We start from the raw sequence: 22,471 nt of genomic DNA on the forward strand, positions 1-22,471 counted from the left end.
TTCTGACTTAACATTCCAAACACCACTTTGGAGAAACAACCTCTTTAGAACCATGACAGGTAATTTGATAATGTTGCAAGGCACAGATTTGAATAGTGTGAAGCTAGCTGGCATGTGAAACCTGGTGACTTACTACCTAGCTTACTGTTGCCCTCCACCTGCACTTTGACTTAGCTATGATTTCTACTGGTTGCCTTATAAGATAACAAAACATTGTTTTGCTGTGACAGAAGTCCAAAAAAGAAGCCAACTGCTGGTTCAGGTGTTGATATAAGAAAATGGTGCTCTTGGCCAAAAATATAAAAGTTAAATACAAAACAATTATTCCCGATTAGTGCTCTGAGAAACCATTGAACAATACAGAGCTATTTATCTTTAAGCTTAATCATTCCTAGCCTGCAATGCATTTAAATACTTATGTCTCCTTTTTAGTATATGAATACATTGTTCTGGCAAAAAATTGAAACTGTTTTTTTAAAGACCTCTTTTACTGCCTTCAACCTCTGAAGTATCCAGTTATTATTTGATGTTTGTCCAGGTCGTTTTTATTTATCTATTTTCACACAGTATGTGTAATGACTACAGATATGTGATTATCGTGTATATATGCTATAGCTTGCTTTTTTAAATTTATGTTTTATTGGTACATATAAAGCAGGCTCCCTAATTCTTCTTGGTTGCTATATTGTATTCCATAGTGTGTTAAGGTACCATAATCTATTTAACCAGTCTTTTAAGACTGGCTATTTTTGGTGTATTTCTTATTTTTTTCATATTCAAAACAGTGCTGCAGTTTACCTTCTTGTGCACAAGGAGGGACCATGTTTGTGTCTCTATTGTAGATGTTTAGAAGTGGGTTGCAAGTTTTAGTTTTGTTAATATTGTCTATTTGCCTTCCAAAATGTTTGACAAATGGATACTTTTCTATCAGTTTATGATAATATTCATACCTGAGTACCCTTTTCAACTCTATATTTTCCCTAGTATTTTAATTTTTATCAACTATTGGGATAGACAACCTGACAGAAAATCAATAAGGAAGTAGAAGACTTAAAACAACACTCAGACCAAATGGACCTAACAGACATACAGAGCACTTCACCCAACAACAGTAGATTAATACATTTTTCTCAAGTGCATATAGAACATTCCAGGATAGACCATATGTCAGGCTGCAAAACAAGTCTTAATACATTTATAAAGATTGAAATCATACAGACCATTTTTTTGAACACACAGAGTGAAACTAAAAAGCAGTAACAACAGGAAATTAACAAATCTATAAGTATGTGGAAATTAAACAACTCATTATAAACAACCAATGAGTCAAAACAAATCACAAGGGAAATTAGAAAATACCTTCAAATGGAAATGAAAACACAACATGCTAAAACTTACGGAATGCAACAGAAGCATTGCTGAGAGAGACACTTACAGGTATAAACACTTTACATTAAAAAGTAAGAAATATCTCAAATCAGTACCCTAACTTTATTCCTTAAGGAGGTAATAAAAAGAAAAGCAGTCTTAACCCAAAGCTGGCAGATGGAAGGAAATTAATTAAAAACAGTGGAATAAATATAGAATCAAAAAAACAATAGAGTAAAACCGCAATGTGGTTCTCTGGAAAGATTAACAAAATAAACAAACCTTTAGGTAGACTGACTAAGAAAAAAAGAGAGAAGACTCAATTAGTAAAATGAGAGTGGGGATATTACTACCATATTGTATGGAAATAAAAAGCACAATATTAATAAAAGTACTGTGAATAATTGTATGCAAAAAAGTGGATAATTAGATGAAATGGACAAATTCCTAAAAACACACAATCTACCAAGACTGAATGATGGAGAGAAAATCTGACTAAACCTATAACTAGTAAAAAGATTGACTCTGTAATCAAAAACCTCTCAACAAAGAAAAACTCTGAATGAGATGGCTTTACTGGTAAATTCTACCAAACATTTAGAAAAGAATTAACATTAATCCTTCTCATACTCTTTCAGAAAATCAAAGAAAATGGAATACTTTCTAAGCCATTCTAACAGATCAGTATTATCCTGATAACCAAAGCCAACACTATAAGAAAAGAAAACTATAGATCAACGTCATTTGTCAGCTGCTGGCAGGTTAGGCCTTCACCAGTGGCGGTGACTAAAGCAGCCTTGGTAAAAGAGTGCCCCTGCTGATGGAGTACACTGAACCTTCATGCCTGCCATCGTGGCTCCTGTGCTCACGGGTCTATTGCACCAGCACTGGAATCCACAACATAAATCACTGGCACCTTAGAGTCTTCAATAAGCATTAACATGAGAGACAAGGGTCCTTCCACTCTGTGGCTGTTCTCATAGGCCCATCCATATGCCTCTTCTCCAAAACTCATTTCTACCTTTTCATTCTTGGTTCCTTCCAAGCTCCTGACCAATCAGTGAGCCACCCCATTTGCCACTGCCCAGGAGCCTGTGTCTATCTGTATGTCACGCCATTTCTCCCTTCACACGGTAAACAACCAAGTGCACTGCTGACACTGGAAGTGTTCTCCTTTGCCACTCTCTTTAGGATTACCCCTGAATGGGATGCAGTGCAGTAGTGGTCCATTGTCTGCTCATAGCAACATATGAAGCTAATTCATGTGTGAATGAGGGCCCGATTTTTCTCTCAATGGTTTTAGAGACCTACTCCACCCCTAAATGAGGAGTTGAAGGAGAAGTACCAGTGTAATGTACTAGGTTACATGGCAGTCTGGGCCATCTGTTCATGTTATTTACTGATGCCCTTTGGTCTTCCTTAAGCCAATCACAAATGGACCATTTCCTTTGTATAACAGATTGCTGCTGTACTTCCCAGCCTTCTGACTCAGTTGATTTGACCCTGTTTGTTTTGGGCACCTCTGCTAGCACAGTTAAATGATGTCCGTAGCCAGGGCCTCACTCTAACTAGGTCCGCCCCACACCTGGGGCTTCTTTGAAACCGGAGTCATTTTCTGCCGTGGAAGGCATAGCTTTGCTCTGGAGCCCTAAGGCTCTGCATTGCAGTTCTCTTCCTGGCCTTGCCAGAGCATCACACAGCATCTTTGTCTACCATAAATACCCCAACCTTGATGTGATATACCAGGTCGTATGGCCTGAACAGCAGGGCAGTTTGCACCAGAGCCTGGAGGTCCTGCTACAGAGACCTCTGTTGCTCTGGGACCTACTCAAAACGATCACAACAACATTCCCAAATATAGCAGATACTCCCTGCAGAAGATGAAGAGTCCTGCTAGTACTGTGCCTAGGAGATGCAAGGTGCAACACCTGTCCTTTCCTGCACAGGGGAGATCCCAGAAAGCCTCAGGTCGTTGGATCTATTAAAACTTTTCCAACATGGCAACCCCTGAATTTTTGTGGCATGCATTTGATTTACTGGGATATCCAAAATACTTTCCACTTCCTATTCACCAGGTCTTTTTGGTATAATGTTATTAATATAGTGGACCTGTATGATGTTCTGTGGAATATTCAGGTCCTTGCTGACTTCGTGACAGAAAACAGAAAGTGAACAGCTTCAGGACATGAGCAAACACAGGCTGCTGTCCTGCCCACCTAAAAGCTAACTACTTTTGACCCTTCTTACTAATGGGGATTGAAAAGAGCACATAGGCCCGATGAGTAACGATAACCATGTAACAAATGCGAGATGATTTGTTGGTCTGCTCCAGTAGACTCGACATGTTACACAAATCAGCTAAAGCTAGAACTACCACTTAAGCTGACAGTGGTCCACTGTGATTTACCACAGTCCACCTCATTACTGTAAGAGGCACTCAAATAAATAGAATGAGAATCTAGTGAGACTATCACTTGTGCAGTCTGTAACTCTGATGGCTAATCTCTGCATTTTCTCCTGGTGTGCAGTACTGCTTCTGACTTACCATCCTGGCCCAGGTGTAAGGGGTGAAATTTCAGGGACTCCTGCTTAGCTATTCCCACCATGGTGCTGAGAAGATTATGAAAGTTCTCTCAGCTGCTTTTTCAAATCTTCTAAAGCAATTAACCAAAGCCAGCCAACACTACAATCATTACAATTACCACTGCCCCTCTCTTGTTCATTTGCCACCACTACTATGTAAGGCATTGCCTCACTACTCGGTGTCTCATCCCTATTCATACCTGTAGTCCTTGTCAGCATTTTACTAGTGAGTGAGTCTGTTTCAGAGTCCCATCCTGTGTTTCTGATCTCTAGGACCAATCTCAGTGTCCATATTTTAGCCTAGGTTCTCCCTCCAGAAATCAGAGCCTAAAACAAGGACTCATTGACAGGTGGTCTTTCTTGAGGTATGATCCCAGGAAACAAGCTGGGGAAGTGAAAGAGAGGAGGCCCATGCAGTGTCTAATTAAGTTGTCACTACCGTGGGCAGTGGGGTAGATCTCACTGGAACCCTCTGAAGAGCTGTGTAAAACACACCACAGACTTCTCCTCTCAAGGGACTGAAGAAGGGAGCTTTTATCCTGCAGCTCCTGTGCTCCATTAGTCAACAAGTGGCCTTTCGGGTGTCCATCCTACACACTCATGGCTACACGTGTGCACATGCCACACAGCAGCATCCAAGAAGCCCAGGGTGGAAGGCAAGAGATACACAGTGCAGCTGAGGCAAGGGACTGTGGGGTCACTCCTGTGGGGAGCCAGTTGCTATGGCAATGTCAAATTGGGCTGAGAAAACAGGAGGCTGGGCACAAGACACGATATCGTTTTGTCTTTAGTTTGGGGCCTTAACTGAAGTTCAGGGAAAAATGGGAGGAATCCCATTCAACAGCCTGTTACAGAAGAATAAGTGGTCTTATGTTTTACCAGAAGTTATTTGTTACCTGAGATAGAAGTCACCACTAACAGTGCTGATATCCCATTGGATTGGCTATTTTTGTTGTCATCGCACAAAAGAACCATTGTTTTGACAATACCAAACTTACTAGCGTATGAGACTATTTTGTTTAAAATGTGTCTAATAATACTTAATTGGTCTGAACTGATTTTTTTCCCCCAAAATCAAATTCTTAGTACTAAGCTTGGAGACTCAAATCCACATATAACTTCATTACTAATTTCTTTCATACTCATCCAGTTCAAATGTAACTTTTTGTTTTTAAGTTATTACTAGATATTTTGGAACTCTGGTTTCTTAAAAGTTCCACTTTTCAATTAATACTTCCTTTTTAGTAAGATTTAAAATTTTTTTTAACTAACCTATTTTTAGTGAGATACAGAGTATATGCTTGTAATCTTGAACTCTAGAGTTTTAAAATGGAATGTAGTTTTCTTATATTTAGAAAAAGTTCTTAAAACATTTCTTGTGAATTATGGAATCTTTTTCATATACTTGTATCATTTTAAAATATATGTTTAATTTAGTAATATAAGGCATGAAGGCTGTACAAAGACTGACAATACAGATTTTACTGGTCATATTTTTCCACAAATTAAGAACTTGTTTATGTAGTCATTTATATAATGTCCTTAAAAATACAAAGTTAAAAAACAGGTTGACAATTGCATTTCACCGTATCTCATGCAGAGGGCAGCAGAGAACTTAGATTTTGTTTTCTCTTTGCCTATAGTATGGCTTCCCTAGTCTAATTTCCAATTGCTTGTTATTGTTCCAGGTAAAAGTAAATAATAATGCCTAGACCAAAAAAATTAATGATTATTCCTAAGCTCTAATTTATTTCTAAATTCCAAACAGTTATTCACTTGAAAGGGGGAGAACAGGTAAATAATCTAATACTCCTTTTCTATACATAAGAGAAACATTATCTTTCTCTTTACTTTTACATAACTCAGTTAAGTTTATAAATTCTAGATGTTCTGCACAAAAGACGCTAACCAATCTGTGCCTCAGTTATGCCATTTGTAGAAAGTTATACCATTTGTAGAAAGTTATACAAATAGTTGCTGTTGGCCAGGCAGGGTGGCTCATGCCTGTAATTTCAGCACTTTGGGAGGCTGAGGCAGGTTGGATCACCTGTGACCAGGAGTTCGAGACCAGCCTGGCCAACATGGTGAAACCCTATCTCTACTAACATTACAAAAATTAGCCAGGCATGGTGACACACTCCAGAGGCTGAGGCATGAGAATCACTTGAACCCAGGAGGCAGAGGTTACAGTGAGCTGGGATTGTGCCACAGCACTCCAGCCTGGACAACAGAGCAAGACTCTGTCTTTTAAAAAAAAAAAAAAAAAAGGAAAGAAAAAAAACTCTTCTGGGCCAGACATGGTGGCTCACGCCTATAATCCCAGCACTTTGGGAGGCCAAGGCAGGTGGATCACCTGAGGTCAGGAGTTCAAGACCAGCCTGACCAACATGGTGAAACTCCATCTCTACTAAAAATACAGAAATTAGCCAGGCATGGTGGCACATGCCTGTAATCCCAGCTATTTGAAGGCTGAGGCAGGAGAATCGCTTGAAACCGGGAGGTGGAGGTTGTGGTAAGCTGAGATCATGCCATTGCACTCCAGCCAGGGCAACAAGAGCAAAACTCCATCTCAAAAAAAAAAAAAAAAAAAAAAAAAAAAAAAAAAACTCTTCTGAGCTTAAACAACTGGAACTATTTTATTATCTTTTTACCTACCTCATGTCTTGTTATAAAAAGGCTATAAAGCAGCTAATCTCTCAAACGTTTTTATGGTTTCCTCCTCTATAAAAGTATTGGCAATTTAGTGAACGCCACTAGCCTAGGACTCAGGAGACTTTGGTTTTAAACTTAGTCTACTGTTAACTTAAGTCAGCTAACATATACTGAGCACTCAGTGTGTCTCAGAACATGTGCTGAAGGTTTTACATGGGTTATCTTAATCTGGACAGTGTCACAACAGCTGAGCAGACCAGAGTCAGGTCTGTTAAGCCACTGATTAACGAGGTACCTTTGGACAAGTTTCTTAAACTTGGTCAGTCCTAGTTTCCTCCATCTCTAAAACTGAGATAGTAAGTACTTCATAGAGTTGATTAAATAAGATAACGTGTATAGAACTCTAGCACAAAGTAGACCTTAAATTTTTCTTCTATTTTTCACCACCACCCGTTAAGTTTCCTTGTGAGAAAACTAAAGAGGATGGGTGAATGATCTCAGAGGACCTGTTTAGCCCTCCAATTTTATGTAGCATTGTGACAAGGCTCAAGATTCTTGAGTCTAGTTGAACTTCCACATGTTCATCATCCTTTTTTTAGATGCTGTCTACATTTAGATCCCAAACCTGCACATTCAAAATGAAACTAAGATTTTAGTGTTGGTGAGCTGGGGCTTTTGTGAGCATGGCTGTCATCAGTATACCCTTTCTGTTTTCCATTTCTGTTTTTACATATAAAGACTTCTAGCTTTGCCTCTTGGGTCCCCAGCTGAGGGAGAAAATGAAAGATACCCCTTCTCCTCATTATCTTGGCTCATTTCTGTCGGAACTAAGTGGAAAAACAATTTCAAGAAAGACATTGGGCAAGAATCCCAGGAGAACTCCCAGCTGCTTCTTTCCTAACTCCCACTGCACGTAATCCTTTATTCCCTTAGAAACTATGTGGCCGTAAAGTGTGGCCTTACTTACGCCGTATTTTAACTGATGAAGCTAACTGAACTGGACTGCTGGGGTCTAGCCTAGGCTGTTCATATTAGCTCTGAGAATGTATGCAGATCACTGTTTGTAAAATTAGGAGTCCACAATTGCTCAGTTGCTTCTACTTTCATGCTATATGGAAATATCTTCTACAGTCATCCACTCTTAAGGCCAACCACATCACACATACTGCCCAGGGCAGACTGGACAATAGAGAGTAGATGATGAAACAGAGCCAATCTCCATTACTTTAAAAAATAAGACAGAAAGATGAATTATTACCATCATCTCATGTATAAAACACATGTAGCTACAGAAGGGCAATGGTGGTCCTTCCTGCAAGAAGTAGCAACTCTCCTGCAAACCTTAGGCAATTACTTTTTATAGATTATTCGTCTTTATAAATAGTCTGCGCCCACTATTCTTCTGTATTCACTCTTCAACCCCTATAATTTGCCTCTATCTTTACTCCACTGAAATAGCACACTTGAGATTCTCATTAAACTTGTAATCACTAAATCTGTGGCTTTTTTCTTACCCTCCTTAACCTCTTTGCTGTAATTAACATTTTTTTCTTCCCTTGGCTTTTGCTTTGTTTCTTTCCTTCTAACTACTCCTTTTGCAAAATTCTTTTTCCCTTGGCTTTCCTCCAAAGTTAGATCCTTGGACCATGTTCTTTTTGTCCAAGTTTTCTCTCCTAGGCATCTCATTCACTCCCATAGCTTCGATTTTGATCTCTGTATCTGACTCTCCAGTCTAAATCTAGCCTCCAGCCTCTTTTTCAGGTTTTTGTCCAACATTTCCACCTACCAGCAGAATATTTTCATTTGCATGTTCTTCCACTGCCTCAGACTCAGTATATCTAAAATGTAACTTAGAATTTTCTTTCAAAGCTTGTTCCTTGTTATTTCTTGATTTGCACTAACAGTTACCCCTCCTATTTAAAAAATTTTGGGCATCTGTGACTTCTTGCATATATCATTTTCCTTTTTCCCCACTACTCCTACTTTAGGCAAAGTTCTTATTGCCCGATTGTGATTTTTGCATTATGTTTTCAGTCATCTTTCAACCATCTTAAACACCAGTCATGTATATCTTATTACAACATGGCTCTCATTATCTCTCTCACCTGTTGAGTACAGCCATCTGCTCCATCTTTACCCACAGCCCGTGACCTCACAGTGGGCTCACTCCCTCATCCTCCTCGAAATTTTCTCTTGTTCAAATCTATGAAAAGGATTACATTCAAGGCCCCACAGACATATAACATCTTAAACCTCTTCCTGGCATTGTTCCCAGCCATGTCTTAGCTTAGAAAACTACCTGAAGTGGTTTCTCCTCCGGAATTCCTGTAGCACTTAATAGCTACACACCTTAGTTTTGAATTTGCAAAAGCTATCTTCTGTTATCTCTTCAAGTGGCCCACCTTTATACAATGGTCTCTTTGGCAGATATGAAGCCTATTTTTTTATTCCCCAAGTATTTAGAATACTGACTTTTATATAATAGATTTCTCTGATTCTAATAAATCCTAAGAATAGAAATATTTTTCCAACATACTAGCATCATATTATAGTTTATAGTATACAATTTTACCATTCCAAATAGAATAACAAATTTTGTGTTTAAAAGGAAATCTGCTTCACAGCAGGCCTGCCAAGCCAACAAAAGTAGTGTTGTTCCATAGAGGAAAAGATTTAGGCTAGAAATTTGGAAACTATCACTGGTCACTGTCATTATTGTCACTTCACCTCTGTAAGCCTCATTTCTTCACCTGTAAAATGCAAGACGTTTTAAGCAGTCTTTTGACCCTGTTAGGACTATATCAAGATCAGTTAATTCAGTTTAGAGAAGGACCCTGTTATACGCTTATATATAATATATACATAATTATATGCTACGTATGCTATATATATAGAACAAATCACCTTTGTTATAAAATATCTAGTACACAGATCAAGTTTTTAAAAAATACAGAAAAAATATCTACCTCTAAGTCCAAGAAATACTGAATTTTGAAATCTGAAGTAGCCCCATTTACCTGTAACCTCATGGGAGATTTTTCTTCTGGAAGAGACGTAACAGAAGTGCACCTGCTGTATTTACCCTGCCAGTCTTAGGAAAAAGTGGTGGGAACTATTTAAAGACTTAGATAATTTTATAATTGTGAATGTGCTTGCACTTCTGTAAGATAAAAGCAGGTTTCCTGGATAATTAGGCTTGTCTTCATTATATACATTGAGTTAGCCCTATTGAACAAGAATTTCTATTTCCTTATTTGAGTTGTCAAGTTGTCCACACTAAACTTAATCCCAGGCGCAATAGGGTTTTATAGGAAAAGTCTCCCTGTGACTAAGCACTAGAGTAGATAATGTAACAATTTGTTTTCCTTCTGGAATGCATTTTAAACCAGGAAGAGACGTTTCTGTCCTACTTGAACCCAGCTTCACTCTCTGCCCGGGCGAAAGCTGAGAGGCCTAGGTGTGCCCTGCTTTCAGTTAACTAGTCACGTGGTGGTGGGCCCCGCCCCCCCCCGGGCCCGCTTGGCTGTGGCCCCGCCCCGGAGCCCTGGGGTCGGTGCCTGCTGCCTGAGTCTCTCAGAAGCGTCTGCTACACCGCGGCGAGAGGCATGGGCACGTGGCTGCCGAGGGTGGCCGAGCTCTGGGAAGAAAAGCCCGTGTGCCTCTGCCTAGCGTCGCTACAGCGCTGACTCGGTGTGGATTGATTGGAAAGGTTTGAGGGAGTACTTGGGAAGCATGGTGGCACATGATGAGAGTGGAGGTCTCCTACCTATTAAAAGGACTATCCGAGTCCTAGATGTCAATAACCAGTCCTTCAGAGAACAAGAGGTAAGACTTTTAAGAGAAACATTAGGCAAAAGGAATGTTTTCTAACTCCACAGAGCTTTTAAGATTTTTAACAAGGTATTAACAGTATAATTTTAAACTTTTGATCTTGTTTTTAAAATGTGTGTTCTTGATTTATGTGCAAGCTTGAAGTGTGTTTAGGGACTGTAGTCTAAGTTTAAATAGTTTATACATAGCATAGCTCGAGTGTACACAGCTTTTGTACAAAAAGAAAGAGATTTTAGATGTGTGTTACTCTGGTTACATTTGTCACGTTTCCGAAGCTTAATATAGTTGTCGTTTTTTTTAACTTGAATTTATATCATCGAGTCTTAGAAACTACCTTAATGTAGCAAGAGGAAAAGAATCCTGTTCTTGTAAATCAATGCTAGTGAACAAATTGCACCTAAAGTGCAGTCTGACCTGGTGTGCGTTTTTCTTCCATCTGATGAGTTCACTGTATGCCACTTTTTTCTTCAGAAAGAGACATGTTAGAATATTTAAACCAATGACTCATTATTTTTACCCTCCTTGCTTTGTCTGAAGTCGTTTTTTTTTTTTAGTCTTTATGAACGTTTATCAATATAAATCAAATTACTTTATGCCATTTTATGTAATCTTGATTTACTGTTGTGTGATATTCTGTTTATACTATATATTTTAATATATACTACATTGTCACTTATATGCTAGGAATAGTGTTCCTGCATTCAGTTAACTGTGTATCTCTTGATTGTGGTAGTGGTTTCCGTCTCTGTACACATGTCAAAACTTACCTGACTGTGCATTTTAAATATGTAAAGCTTATTGTATACCCCAACAAAGTTGCTTGTCATGTGTACACATAAACATATCTTTTGGTAGTTAAAATAGCTGCTGTCTTCAGGAGGTACACTTTTATTTGGTGTGGTTTGGCTTTCGTTTTTGTTTCTTGGTTTTGGTCTTTGCCTGTGTGTCTCGGTTTTCTCAAAATGTGTAAGCATTTGCTTTGAGTAGAGCAGTAACCCACAGTCACTAGTGTGAATCCTGCAGCTTATCATCTGTTGGGCCCATAGAAACTGACCTTTGTTTAGCATCAGGCGTGAGCTGTGTTTCTGCCTTACCTTTATTGCTAAGTTAAGAAAACTAGGAATGTTGTCAGGGTTTTAGATCTAGTGACACAACTCTAAATAATTTGAGTATTTCTAGAAAAGGAATACATCCCATGTGATCATAACTTATTTTTATCTTCTTAAAAATAACTTTTATTTTCTTTTGATTTTAAAGGTTTTGCTAAGTAGGAGAGATTATTTATCTATTATAACTCAGAGGAATAGACCCAGGCGCATACTGGTTTTTTTATTCAGTGTCTTGATATGATTGGTTATGGAAGAGACCCTCCTAAAATATGTTCTGTAACTGGCATCATTAGACGAAAAAGCCTTTCTACAAAACACTGAATTCTCAACAGGATTTTTCCATGTTATTGCGGTTAGGTATAAGGGATAACCTGAAAAATACTTTAAATTATTCTCAACAATTTTGTTTATAGATGTCCAGAAATTTTTAAGGCATAAAATCTAACTACGAGTGGATTACTAACATTAGTTAATACCCTGATCTGTGGGCAGATTGCTTATAATAATGCATGTGACTGCCTAGCTAACCTAGTCTAATTAAAAATTAACCTACATTAACAACATAAACTTATGTTAGAGGGTGTTGGACTTTTTTTTTCCCTCCAAGTGAACTTTAGCCCTGGTGAAAGGTTCCCTGCAACAGAAAAATCATTGAGCATGTAAAGCTTGTTGGCATTCTTTGTTTATTCTTATGGATTTTTGGATTTTTTTTTTAATTTTATGTATTTATTTATTTATTTTTGAGGAAAGTATGGTTCCAGTATCCATATCTGTTCTTTAAGCTTCTTGAATTTGCCATAACATGTTTCCAGGACTCCAAGGTAAAAATAAACAATACTAGCAGCGGAACTATGGGTGCCTTCCATTTGGTGGTGGTGAGACAGTATGCGCCTATTCCACTCACCCTTCATCGCCTCCAAATGCTGCATCTGACCTATCTAAATATTGTATTAGGAATCTGTTTTGTGACTGCAAATATTTAGGTTCTTAATAGTCAAACCAAGATTATTAAGATAGTTCATGTGGACCTCTAAAGAAAACTGCTTTTGGTTTCAGCTCACATGGGCCAGTTCCTAACCTGTATTCTCAGAGACACAGATTTTTGTCCCAATCTTGTAGGTGGCCTATGAATGCCTAATCCATGTCACTTTTCCACAGAAGTTACATGTATGAGTCTGTTTTCAAATAGTATATGTATCCTGAAATTAGTAGCAGCATTACACCTTTACATTTCATAATCACACTTTTTGTTATTTTAGTCATTAAAATTGCTCATACTTTTAAAATATGTATACTAAAAGTTTGTTTTGTATTTACCAAGCATTCTTCACGTATGTCCTTTGAGTGAGGCAGGAAAGTTACCACCATTCAGTCCCCAAAAGTATTTGCAAAGTGCCCTCCTCCTTTCTCTCCCTCTCCCAACCTGTATTTCCTGAGTAAGCATCATACTTCCCAAGACATCTTAGATTTGATAAACTCTGAAGAGTAGCATTTCCTTTGTGGAGAACTGAGATTATAGTTGGATTTTTAAAGGACTGTGGAACATATTTAACCACCAAATACCACTTGGCATAATATGCTGCCACCCTAAAGAGACCACATCAGCAAAACCCATGTTCATTTCAGAAGTGAGGTTTAGATATATTTACATTCACTTATCTAAATCTAAATTCTGTAGTTTAAAAATATCACATAATTTTGAGTTACCAGGAAGTTAGTAGTTGTACAGTAACTGGTCCTATAAAGATAAGAAATTTTTATCGCTAATTTGATTTTATGTGATAAAATAGATATCAAAAATGTATTTCCTGCTAACTAAATTTTCCATTCATATTCGTTGGGAAAAGCACCTTTGCAAAGACTTTTAAGTTGAAATTAAATATTGTATTTTCTGGGAAGTCAAATTTGTTATGCATGAAACAAGGAAGAAGAGTTAACCTCTGTTCCCAAAAAGCAGAACAGAACTTTCTGACACCTGCTTTGTTCCAGTGAAATGTCGGCATTTCTGACTCTGTGAGGTAATTCTATCTTCAGTCCAACAGGAGACTCTTTGTGCTGTCTTTACTAAATGGAAAGGAATGCCTGTGCTGGCCCCTGCACACGCGTGTGTCAGTCAGTCAGCACAGATGTACGTGGGGGAGGCGTCCACACATGTCCTCAGAAGCACGGCGTGTGCCATCTTATTACATATCGCGAAGGTTTCTTTTGCAGTTCATTTATATTCAAAGTTTTACTTTGGAGTTGATTATTTGGTATGAGGGGTTGATCTACAACTCTGCCTCTTAAAGTCTTCAAAATTCTAAATTCTCTTTGATTGTCTACCAAGTTTCCTTGATAGTTCGCATTCGTTTCTGATACATTTAGGAGCTTTAATGAATCTAATTGTTTCTTTGGATATTCAAATTTTTTACATTTCTTTCCAAATAATGTTAACTTTTCCTGTCAGTTTATTCTTTAATTATTAATTTAAAAAAAAAATTTTTTTTACCCAAACCAAAAATGGTCAATATAGTCTTCAGTTGTTTAAAGGCATTATTTTTACTCATTTTCTATACCCCTTCCTTTTTATAGTACTTTAGTCATGTCAAAGAATTTTTAGAAAAAGTTGCTTCTTCTGTTATTTTTAAATGTCTTATTTTTCAGTGATAATTTTAATATAATTTTAAATTATATATCCTCCTGGATTCTCATCAAAATTATTTTGTCAAGTATGCCACAATTGTCAGAGGCACAAAATACAAATAGTTGTGCTCCATAGACATTATAAAGAATAGACCTGCTAGTTTTATGATCTGGCATTCTTCATTTCAGTAACCGTGTGAGTTACCTACTGGTATGCCTCCATTTTTCTAGCGATAAAATCAGAATAATGCAATTTTTATTAAGTTTCAAAATCTTTGAATAAGTGATGTGTTTGCTATATTATTATTTAAAAGCAATAACATGTAGAATCATAACTATTTCTTCTCAATTTGTGTATACCTTTCCTTTAAGTTAATAAATTACTGAGAGAGGATCTAATTATTTATGAATCTCAGTGTTTATGTAGTAAGTGGATCTAATTATTTACGAATCTCAGTGTTTATGTAGTAAATGGAAATATTCCTAAAATATGTTAGTAATAGCTCAAACTTAATATGTGCCGCACTGTTTCAAGCCCTATTATTCATTTAATCTTCACAACAACTTCATAAGAGAAGTGCTGGTATTAGCCACATTTTACAGATGAGAAAACTGATGCCGAGGGTGTGCCCTAGCAAGTGGTGGAGCCAGGATTTGTGCCCAGTCAGATTTCAGAGCCTGGGTGCTCTTTTAACTCCTCCCTGCCTTGGCTTCACTATTTTTCAGCCCATTCCAGTGTCAGACATGTTTATTGAAAGATCGTATTTTCTAACGGAAGTGGTTAAGAATGAAATGGTATAATGTCTGAGATTTGCCTTAAAATATTTAAGTAGGGACAAAAATGGAACAAATTGTTATACCAGACACTGTGGAGGGCGCTTGATAGACACATGGGATCCATTATGCCATTCTCCACTTCATGTATGTTCGAAAATTTTCATAACAATAAGACTTTTTTTTAAAAAAAAAGTTATTCTCCACATTAAACTAAAAAGTTCTATTGGATTTTAGGATGTAATTTCCTTGTTTGAATTTTAATTTTTCCCCTAATGGAAATATTTGGCCTTTCTTATGCACTTACCATTTTTTGAAAAGTTACTGCTACTCAATAGAGTTCTTATCGTTTTGACAGTGAAGAACAACTCTTATTTTCATGTTTCTGTATTTTATAATGTATAAAAATTGTTTTGTGAGAGGGCTTTACTTTGTCCAAGTTTGTGTGAAATCATTGCACCTAAACATACATTTAGTGTCATCTGGTTTGTTTTTGTAGGAGCCAAGCAATAAAAGAGTCCGACCTCTGGCTCGTGTCACATCCTTGGCAAATTTAATCTCTCCTGTAAGAAATGGAGCTGTCAGACGTTTCGGTCAAACAATACAGGTAAAAAGAGAGAAGGAAGAGTGATGTAGTCAGGGGACTTTATAGAAGCCTGGAATTTGTAGTTTTCCTTGAGCTGTACAAACAGGTTTGCATTATTATACTTAAGCATAGTTTTCTTTTTGGAATATGCTACTAAGGAATATTGTTGCAGAACAATGTGTAACCTCGTTATGTTAATTTGCATCTTATATCAATGCATAGTCTTGGCTAGTTTTTATTCCCAAAAACATAATTTTAGCTGATAAATATTTAAGATTGGTAGGTGGAAACTTGGATAAATTAACTGTTTTCTGCATTGAGAAATTCTCAGAACTTTGTCTTTCTTCACTTTAAAAAAAAATAAAATGGGAATAATTCTTTTCTTCCTAATCTTATTTTCTCTTTTGTTCACCTTTTCTTTTTTAAGTCATTTACCCTTCGTGGTGACCACAGATCCCCAGCCTCTGCCCAGAAGTTTTCTAGCAGGTCAACAGTCCCAACCCCCGCCAAGAGAAGGAGCAGTGCACTGTGGTCAGAGATGCTAGACATCACCATGAAGGAGTCTCTCACCACCAGAGAAATCAAACGGCAGGAGGTATGCTGGCACTCAGCACCAACGCTGTATTTCTTGGCCTGCACTTTAAAAAGACCCGTTTTTTAAATACGTGTTTTCCCAAAAGAACAGCAAATTGATACCGATGGCAAAATTAACTTGGATTTTTGTGTTTGAGCAACAATTCCTAATACATAGCGAACGAAACCTAATGATGGATGATGGTCAAATTCAACAACTCTAATAGGGTAAAATTACCAAACATATGGCAACCTTTTATTTGAGATTCCATTCTGAATTACAATTTTCAGACTGAGTTTGGTTTTTAAATGCCATTCAGAACATCAAATAATGTGATTATCAGTTGTATATAATTTTCCTTTCTCGAAGGAATGACCTCTGATGTTTGCTGGATGTTTTTAGGCAATATATGAAATGTCCCGAGGTGAACAGGATTTAATTGAGGATCTCAAACTTGCAAGAAAGGTCAGTAAATAACTTTTTATCAGATGCCCTAGTTTTTAAAAATTACATTTCACAAAATCTAAAGGATAGTTTTCTTAACCTTTAGAAGTAGAAAAATAGAAAATAAAATATCTGCTGGTGAATACATTTTTTTAGATGGGGTCTAGACATAGCCTCAAATACAAGTATTAGTAAGAGAGTTTATTTGGGGATTAATACATACTAATTTGTTTTATGTGTAGCAAACAGAATCCACGCTAGCTTTTATATAATTAAGTCTCTTTGTTTCCAAGTATAGATCCCTCATGTTTTCCTCACATGACCTCTCTGTGACACATTTCTCCCCTCTGACAGGCCTATCATGACCCCATGTTAAAGTTGTCCATCATGTCAGAAGAGGAACTCACGCATATATTTGGTGATCTGGACTCTTACATACCTCTGCATGAAGGTCAGATGTGCAACTTAATTGTCATTAAATCTAAAGAGCAATAACGCACGTAATTTTCAGTCTAAACTTCTAATGTAGTGCTGACATATTTTTTAAATAAACCTGTTAATGGTGTTTATGCTTTTTTATCACTTCAGATTTGTTGACAAGAATAGGAGAAGCAACCAAGCCTGATGGAACAGTGGAGCAGATTGGTCACATTCTCGTGAACTGGGTATGTAGTGAGTTGTTGACCCCAGATACAGTTTCTTACAGATGTGCCATGTTGCAGTTTCTGATAAATATGAGATTGATTTGATCCCATAACTCTGTTCTACAAACATATAAGACATTAAAACTAAACAAGTTTACAGTGACATAAGAAATTACAGTCTGTCTAAAAAAAAAAAAAAAAAAACTTCATTAATGCTATAGGTTGATTTGTGTTGCAAATATGTTCCTGCTTGGATACAATTGCCACATTATGTGTGATTATCCGTTGCATTCTTTCATGTATGTTTCAGTGCGTGCCAGATGCTGGGCACTGTTCGAGGAGGAGTCGCTGGGAGTCAATGATGAAAGGCCGTCTCTGCCTTTATAGCCTAGTGAAGGAATAGCCAAGCACATAAACAGTCTCAGGGCTGGTGGCAAATGGACATTCAAGTGTCCTGGGAGCACAGACTGCCGGCGTCTGAGGTTGGAGGGGAGTAGAAGTCATGAGTCTTCACTTGGATTTAGCCAAATTACAAAAATTTGAAGAGCATTTTGATGATTGCTAAAATAGTATTCAGCTTCCATTATTATCTGCCAGAAAATGTCCACAGCTTGTTAAAACTCTCAAGAATAGCTGTACATTTTGTGTTTCATGTTTGCAGGCTTGTTAATGCGCTCAGTTGTAACAGGAACACATCATACCTTTTCTTTTATTACTCTTCAGTTGCCGCGCTTGAATGCCTACAGAGGCTACTGTAGTAACCAGCTGGCAGCCAAAGCTCTTCTTGATCAAAAGAAACAGGATCCAAGAGTCCAAGATTTCCTCCAGCGATGTCTTGAGTCTCCCTTCAGTCGAAAACTAGATCTTTGGAGTTTCCTAGATATCCCTCGAAGTCGCCTAGTCAAATATCCTTTACTGTTAAAAGAAATTCTTAAACACACTCCAAAAGAGCACCCTGATGTTCAGCTTCTGGAGGATGCTGTAAGTAGTCCCTGAAGTGATTGTTTTGCTTTTTAAGTTTACACATTAGGCTGCTGTAGAACGTTATCTTCTGAAGATGCTGCTTCACATCAGCACAGTGAATTGTTTTGTTGTTCTAAGTACCCAGTGCATTAGTACACTGTGCACTAAGCAATAAGGAGATGTGTGTGCTGGACTTTGCACATTTTATATCTTAAGGGACAGGATTCTCATCTGATCTCACCTTTTCACCTTTGAACAAATCACTCAATTTGGCTAGGACTGTTTCTTGATCTATAAAATGAACAGACTGACAGAATTAACTGATTTCCGGAGTCCCTTCAAGCTTTAAAGTTCTTCCATTCCATATGACATTTTTGCCCTGCGGGAAGCAGGATGAGTTAATAAACTGAAGCTGCTCTGTCAATTTTATTTATCATTTTCAGATATCGATAATACAGGGAGTCCTCTCTGATATCAACTTGAAGAAAGGTGAATCCGAGTGCCAATATTACATTGACAAGCTGGAGTACCTGGATGAAAAGCAGAGGGACCCCAGAATCGAAGCGAGCAAAGTGCTGCTGTGCCACGGGGAGCTGCGGAGCAAGAGTGGACATGTAGGTGACTTCACCGCCGCGGCAGAGCGGCCTTCCCTCCGCCCCTTTAACTTTCACACGTTCATTATGAAGCAAGCTGGTAAGGGTAAAGTCATGACATGGTAAAAGAAGGTTGCCGATTTTAATTTTATATTACCAGCTTGAAAAGCCAACATTTGGTTTCTTTGACTACAGAATAAATAAGATGCCTTAAATGTCTCAGTGGAGAATCAGTAATACTTTATTTTTTAGTTTTGAAGCATAAATCAACTTGCTTGGCCAGGGGTTTCTTTCTAAATACGGTATTAGTTCCAAAATGTTTAATTAAAAAAATCCTTCAAAAAACTTTTAAGAGTTTATCTTATGCTTATGGAAGTGGTTTTTAGCATTACATAACAAATTTCTGAAGCAGATTGAATGAATGCAAATTTATTTTTAAAATGCTAATTATAAAAGTACCTGCTAGAACTAAGTACAGTCATGGAATGGTATTTTTGTTTCATCATGCATTTTCAAAAACCCAATTTGTAAGTTGGAGTTTTGTTTAAAAAATTTGAAATCTGACATCTCTGATTTTTCCCTCATGAGGGGAAAATTTATAAAGTTATAAATTTGTGTGGGACAAAATAGAACCATTAATATTTTGCCAGCTTGCATTTGTAATCCCTACTTTGTGTTAGAAAACTGTGGTGTACAACACTAGTGTTTCAAGCCAGTGTTACTACTAATAGGTCTTTGTGATGCAGAGCATTCACTTAGCTGCTGCTTAATCTGATATTACATACCAATAAGAAACATTTTATTTATTCTGAGATTGGAACAACTTTCCAAATAGAACATGCATAGCCTTGAAATTATCATCTTTATGATTACTAGATTTGTCACTTAGTAAGAGAGATCTTCGAAAAATAAATCTGATGAAATTAATAATGTCAAGTTATTTTAGCAATATATTTCAGTCACTTAAAAACACAAGTTTCATATTTAGAAAGAGTTTGTTTCCCATTTCTCCAGAAACTTTACATTTTCCTGTTTCAAGACATCTTGGTTCTGACCCGGCCCGTCACACGGAACGAACGGCACTCTTACCAGGTTTACCGGCAGCCAATCCCAGTCCAGGAGCTGGTCCTAGAAGACCTGCAGGATGGAGATGTGAGAATGGGAGGCTCTTTTCGAGGGGCTTTCAGCAACTCAGAGAAAGGTAAAATGCAGGCCTTAATGTAAAGAAATAGAAACTCAGAACTGAAGTGAATTTAGTTTTTGCCTTTAAGAATTCTAGAGATGAAATGGCTCCATTGTCCTATACTTGTCACACCCATTGAGTCGTCCAGGCCTTCCCAGCTCGAACACCTGCAGGTGTATCTAAGAAATAATGCATAGGCTTATGTATTCACATTGACATACATAAATTGTCATAAATTGACAGTCATGTTAAGATTGTATGACCACTTTGTCTAGAATAAACCTTTTTTTAGCCTGATTTCTTTTTTTTTTTTCAGCTAAAAATATCTTTAGAATTCGCTTCCACGACCCATCTCCAGGCCAGTCTCACACTCTGCAGGCCAATGACGTATTCCACAAGCAGCAGTGGTTCAACTGTATTCGGGCGGCCATTGCCCCCTTCCAGTTGGCAGGCAGTCCGCCTGAGCTGCAGGGCCTGCCAGAGCTACACGAAGAGTGTGAGGGGAACCACCCCTCTGCGAGGAAACTCCCAGCCCAGAGGAGGGCATCTACAGTTTCCAGTGTTACTCAGGTAGAAGTTGACGAAAACGCTTACAAATGTGGCTCTGGCATGGAGATGGCAGAGGACAGCAAGAGCTTAAAGACACACCAGACACAGCCTGGCATCCGAAGAGTGAGGGACAAAGCCCGGTCTGGTGGCAAACGGAAAGAGACTTTGGTGTAGAGAAGGCTCTGTGTGTTAACTGGTGGAGAGACTGTTTGTTTATAAATGTGTACAGTTTTGTTTTCTTGTAAGGGGAGCATTATAGGATTACCTTATACCAGTTGTAATATTTTCATTGTTTTTGGTTGTTCCTTTTTCTTTTTTTAATGGCAGCTAAAGATATACAGATTACTGTTAAATTGCCTTTTTTTAAAAAAAAAGATATTTTCTTGAATTATTTAGAACATGTAAGCCTGATATTTTTAATCAAACAAAATATTTATGAAATGGGTTTTCTCTTAATTCTGGATTCATCATGGCTTTCTGATACCAATTGTAATATTTACAATATTCACCAAAACTTAGAATTTTGCAAATACTGGAATTCTGCCAGTGATTCTTTGATAAGCCTTGCATGCAAAATTTGAAATTTTAACATTGGCACCCAAAACCTACATGGAATGTATGTCTGGAGTATTTCAAACTTTGCATTGAAACATAATTTCCTTGGAAAACAAACCATAAGCCTGAGGAGGTTTTTAATTTTATCAACTGGAATGCTTTATAGTAGTTTGTTTTTCACTGTACATTCCTCATTTTACATTCATTTAACCTGCCGATTATTTAATTTTTTTTATTGTAAAGTAGTTTTTAGCATTTGCTTTTATTTTTTTACTTTGATGCCTTTTCAAATTGGCATGTCTTTGAAGTATTTTTCTTCCTGATTAAAAATGTGTGTGTATGTGTGTGTGTGTGTATATGTATATATTTTTTAATCACATTAACTTTACCAAGTGAAACCAAGCCATACTGTGTTTGAGCCAATTAAGAAAATTGCCATTTTTAAAGTGTAGCATTTCAGGGTGAAGATCCATGAAATGACTTGATGTATTCTAGACTACTGAAAGAAAACCACTTCAAAGATTTTGTTGAAAGTTTTAGTGTTGTCTGAAAAGCAAGAGGGAAGGTGATTGGTAGTGAGCTAAAAGAAAAAGAGAGAAAAAGAGAGTAGTTTTGTCTTCAGGTAAAATGTCTGGTTGTGCCAGACATTTCACAAGTGTGAAAGGAAATAGGAGAAGCTCAACTTGAGGGCGTGTAGTAAGTTGTAGAAGGCTCGAGGGGACGTGGACTTATTTGCCTTGGTTTGCAATACCTGCAAATAATGAGTTTGAAAAGAAACAATGAAATGTGTTAAAAATTTGACCATATTAGATAAATTTTGGTGGATTTATTCATAAGATGGAAAAAGACTGGTGAATCTTTTATTACAAAATGTTTCTGTTAAAATGGGATATCATCTTTGAAAGGGGGGAGGAGGAGTAAAAACCCGATTATAATGGTGATCAATTCAAGTCAGTGTTGACTATTCTGTGAAATATATTTGGCCAGTGGAAATGATAATCAGAAAAGACTGTAAATAGATCCATCCAAATGATTTCTCTGTACAAATGAATGATACTATTAAAAAAAAAAAAAAAAGCACACACATAATCACCCTGAAGGTTTCTTGCCTGGTGGCTATATTGGGGGCATTTGGCAAAATATGCCGGTGTGGCAAAGGAGGTAATGGTAAGCCTCACGAAAGTTAGTAGAAATTGTAGTTACACCTTTGAAATTCATTGATGAATCAGTGAAAGGTAGATAAGTCTTGTGTTAGGAAATCTTTTAAGAACATAGTGTAATCAGACACAGCAATTGAATTGAAGATAACTGAACACCTGTTACTTTCTGGATAGGATAGTAAGGGTAGTGGCAAAGCATCCTGATTAATTTCAGATTTTAATTTAAGTACCTCAGGTTCTTGTCTTTGGAAGTTCACATTAAAAAGTGTATATTACACCAA

General features: G+C 37.4%; 1 protein-coding gene across 2 annotated transcripts in view; it reads left to right on the forward strand.

The window, feature by feature from the left end:
* The window catches only part of NET1 (neuroepithelial cell transforming 1), a 44,970-nt gene extending 23,596 nt beyond the window's left edge, over positions 1-21,374 (forward strand). Inside the window, exons 1-10 of one of the 2 annotated variants that reach the window (XM_008002150.3) lie at positions 10,179-10,428; positions 15,439-15,546; positions 15,953-16,120; positions 16,502-16,564; positions 16,898-16,994; positions 17,132-17,208; positions 17,911-18,168; positions 18,594-18,764; positions 19,758-19,944; positions 20,243-21,374. In XM_008002150.3, the coding sequence (XP_008000341.3) occupies positions 10,336-10,428; positions 15,439-15,546; positions 15,953-16,120; positions 16,502-16,564; positions 16,898-16,994; positions 17,132-17,208; positions 17,911-18,168; positions 18,594-18,764; positions 19,758-19,944; positions 20,243-20,649 (1,629 nt within the window). In that variant the 5' untranslated portion in view covers positions 10,179-10,335 and the 3' untranslated portion in view covers positions 20,650-21,374. Of the gene's footprint in view, positions 1-10,178; positions 10,429-15,438; positions 15,547-15,952; positions 16,121-16,501; positions 16,565-16,897; positions 16,995-17,131; positions 17,209-17,910; positions 18,169-18,593; positions 18,765-19,757; positions 19,945-20,242 lie in introns of those variants that run through there. The other variant, XM_037983293.2, reaches the window with a different exon arrangement.
* The last annotated feature ends 1,097 nt before the right edge of the window (positions 21,375-22,471 follow it).

The sequence above is a fragment of the Chlorocebus sabaeus genome, chromosome 9 (assembly GCF_047675955.1).
Source record: "Chlorocebus sabaeus isolate Y175 chromosome 9, mChlSab1.0.hap1, whole genome shotgun sequence".
In the NCBI taxonomy this organism is placed as follows: domain Eukaryota; kingdom Metazoa; phylum Chordata; class Mammalia; order Primates; family Cercopithecidae; genus Chlorocebus; species Chlorocebus sabaeus.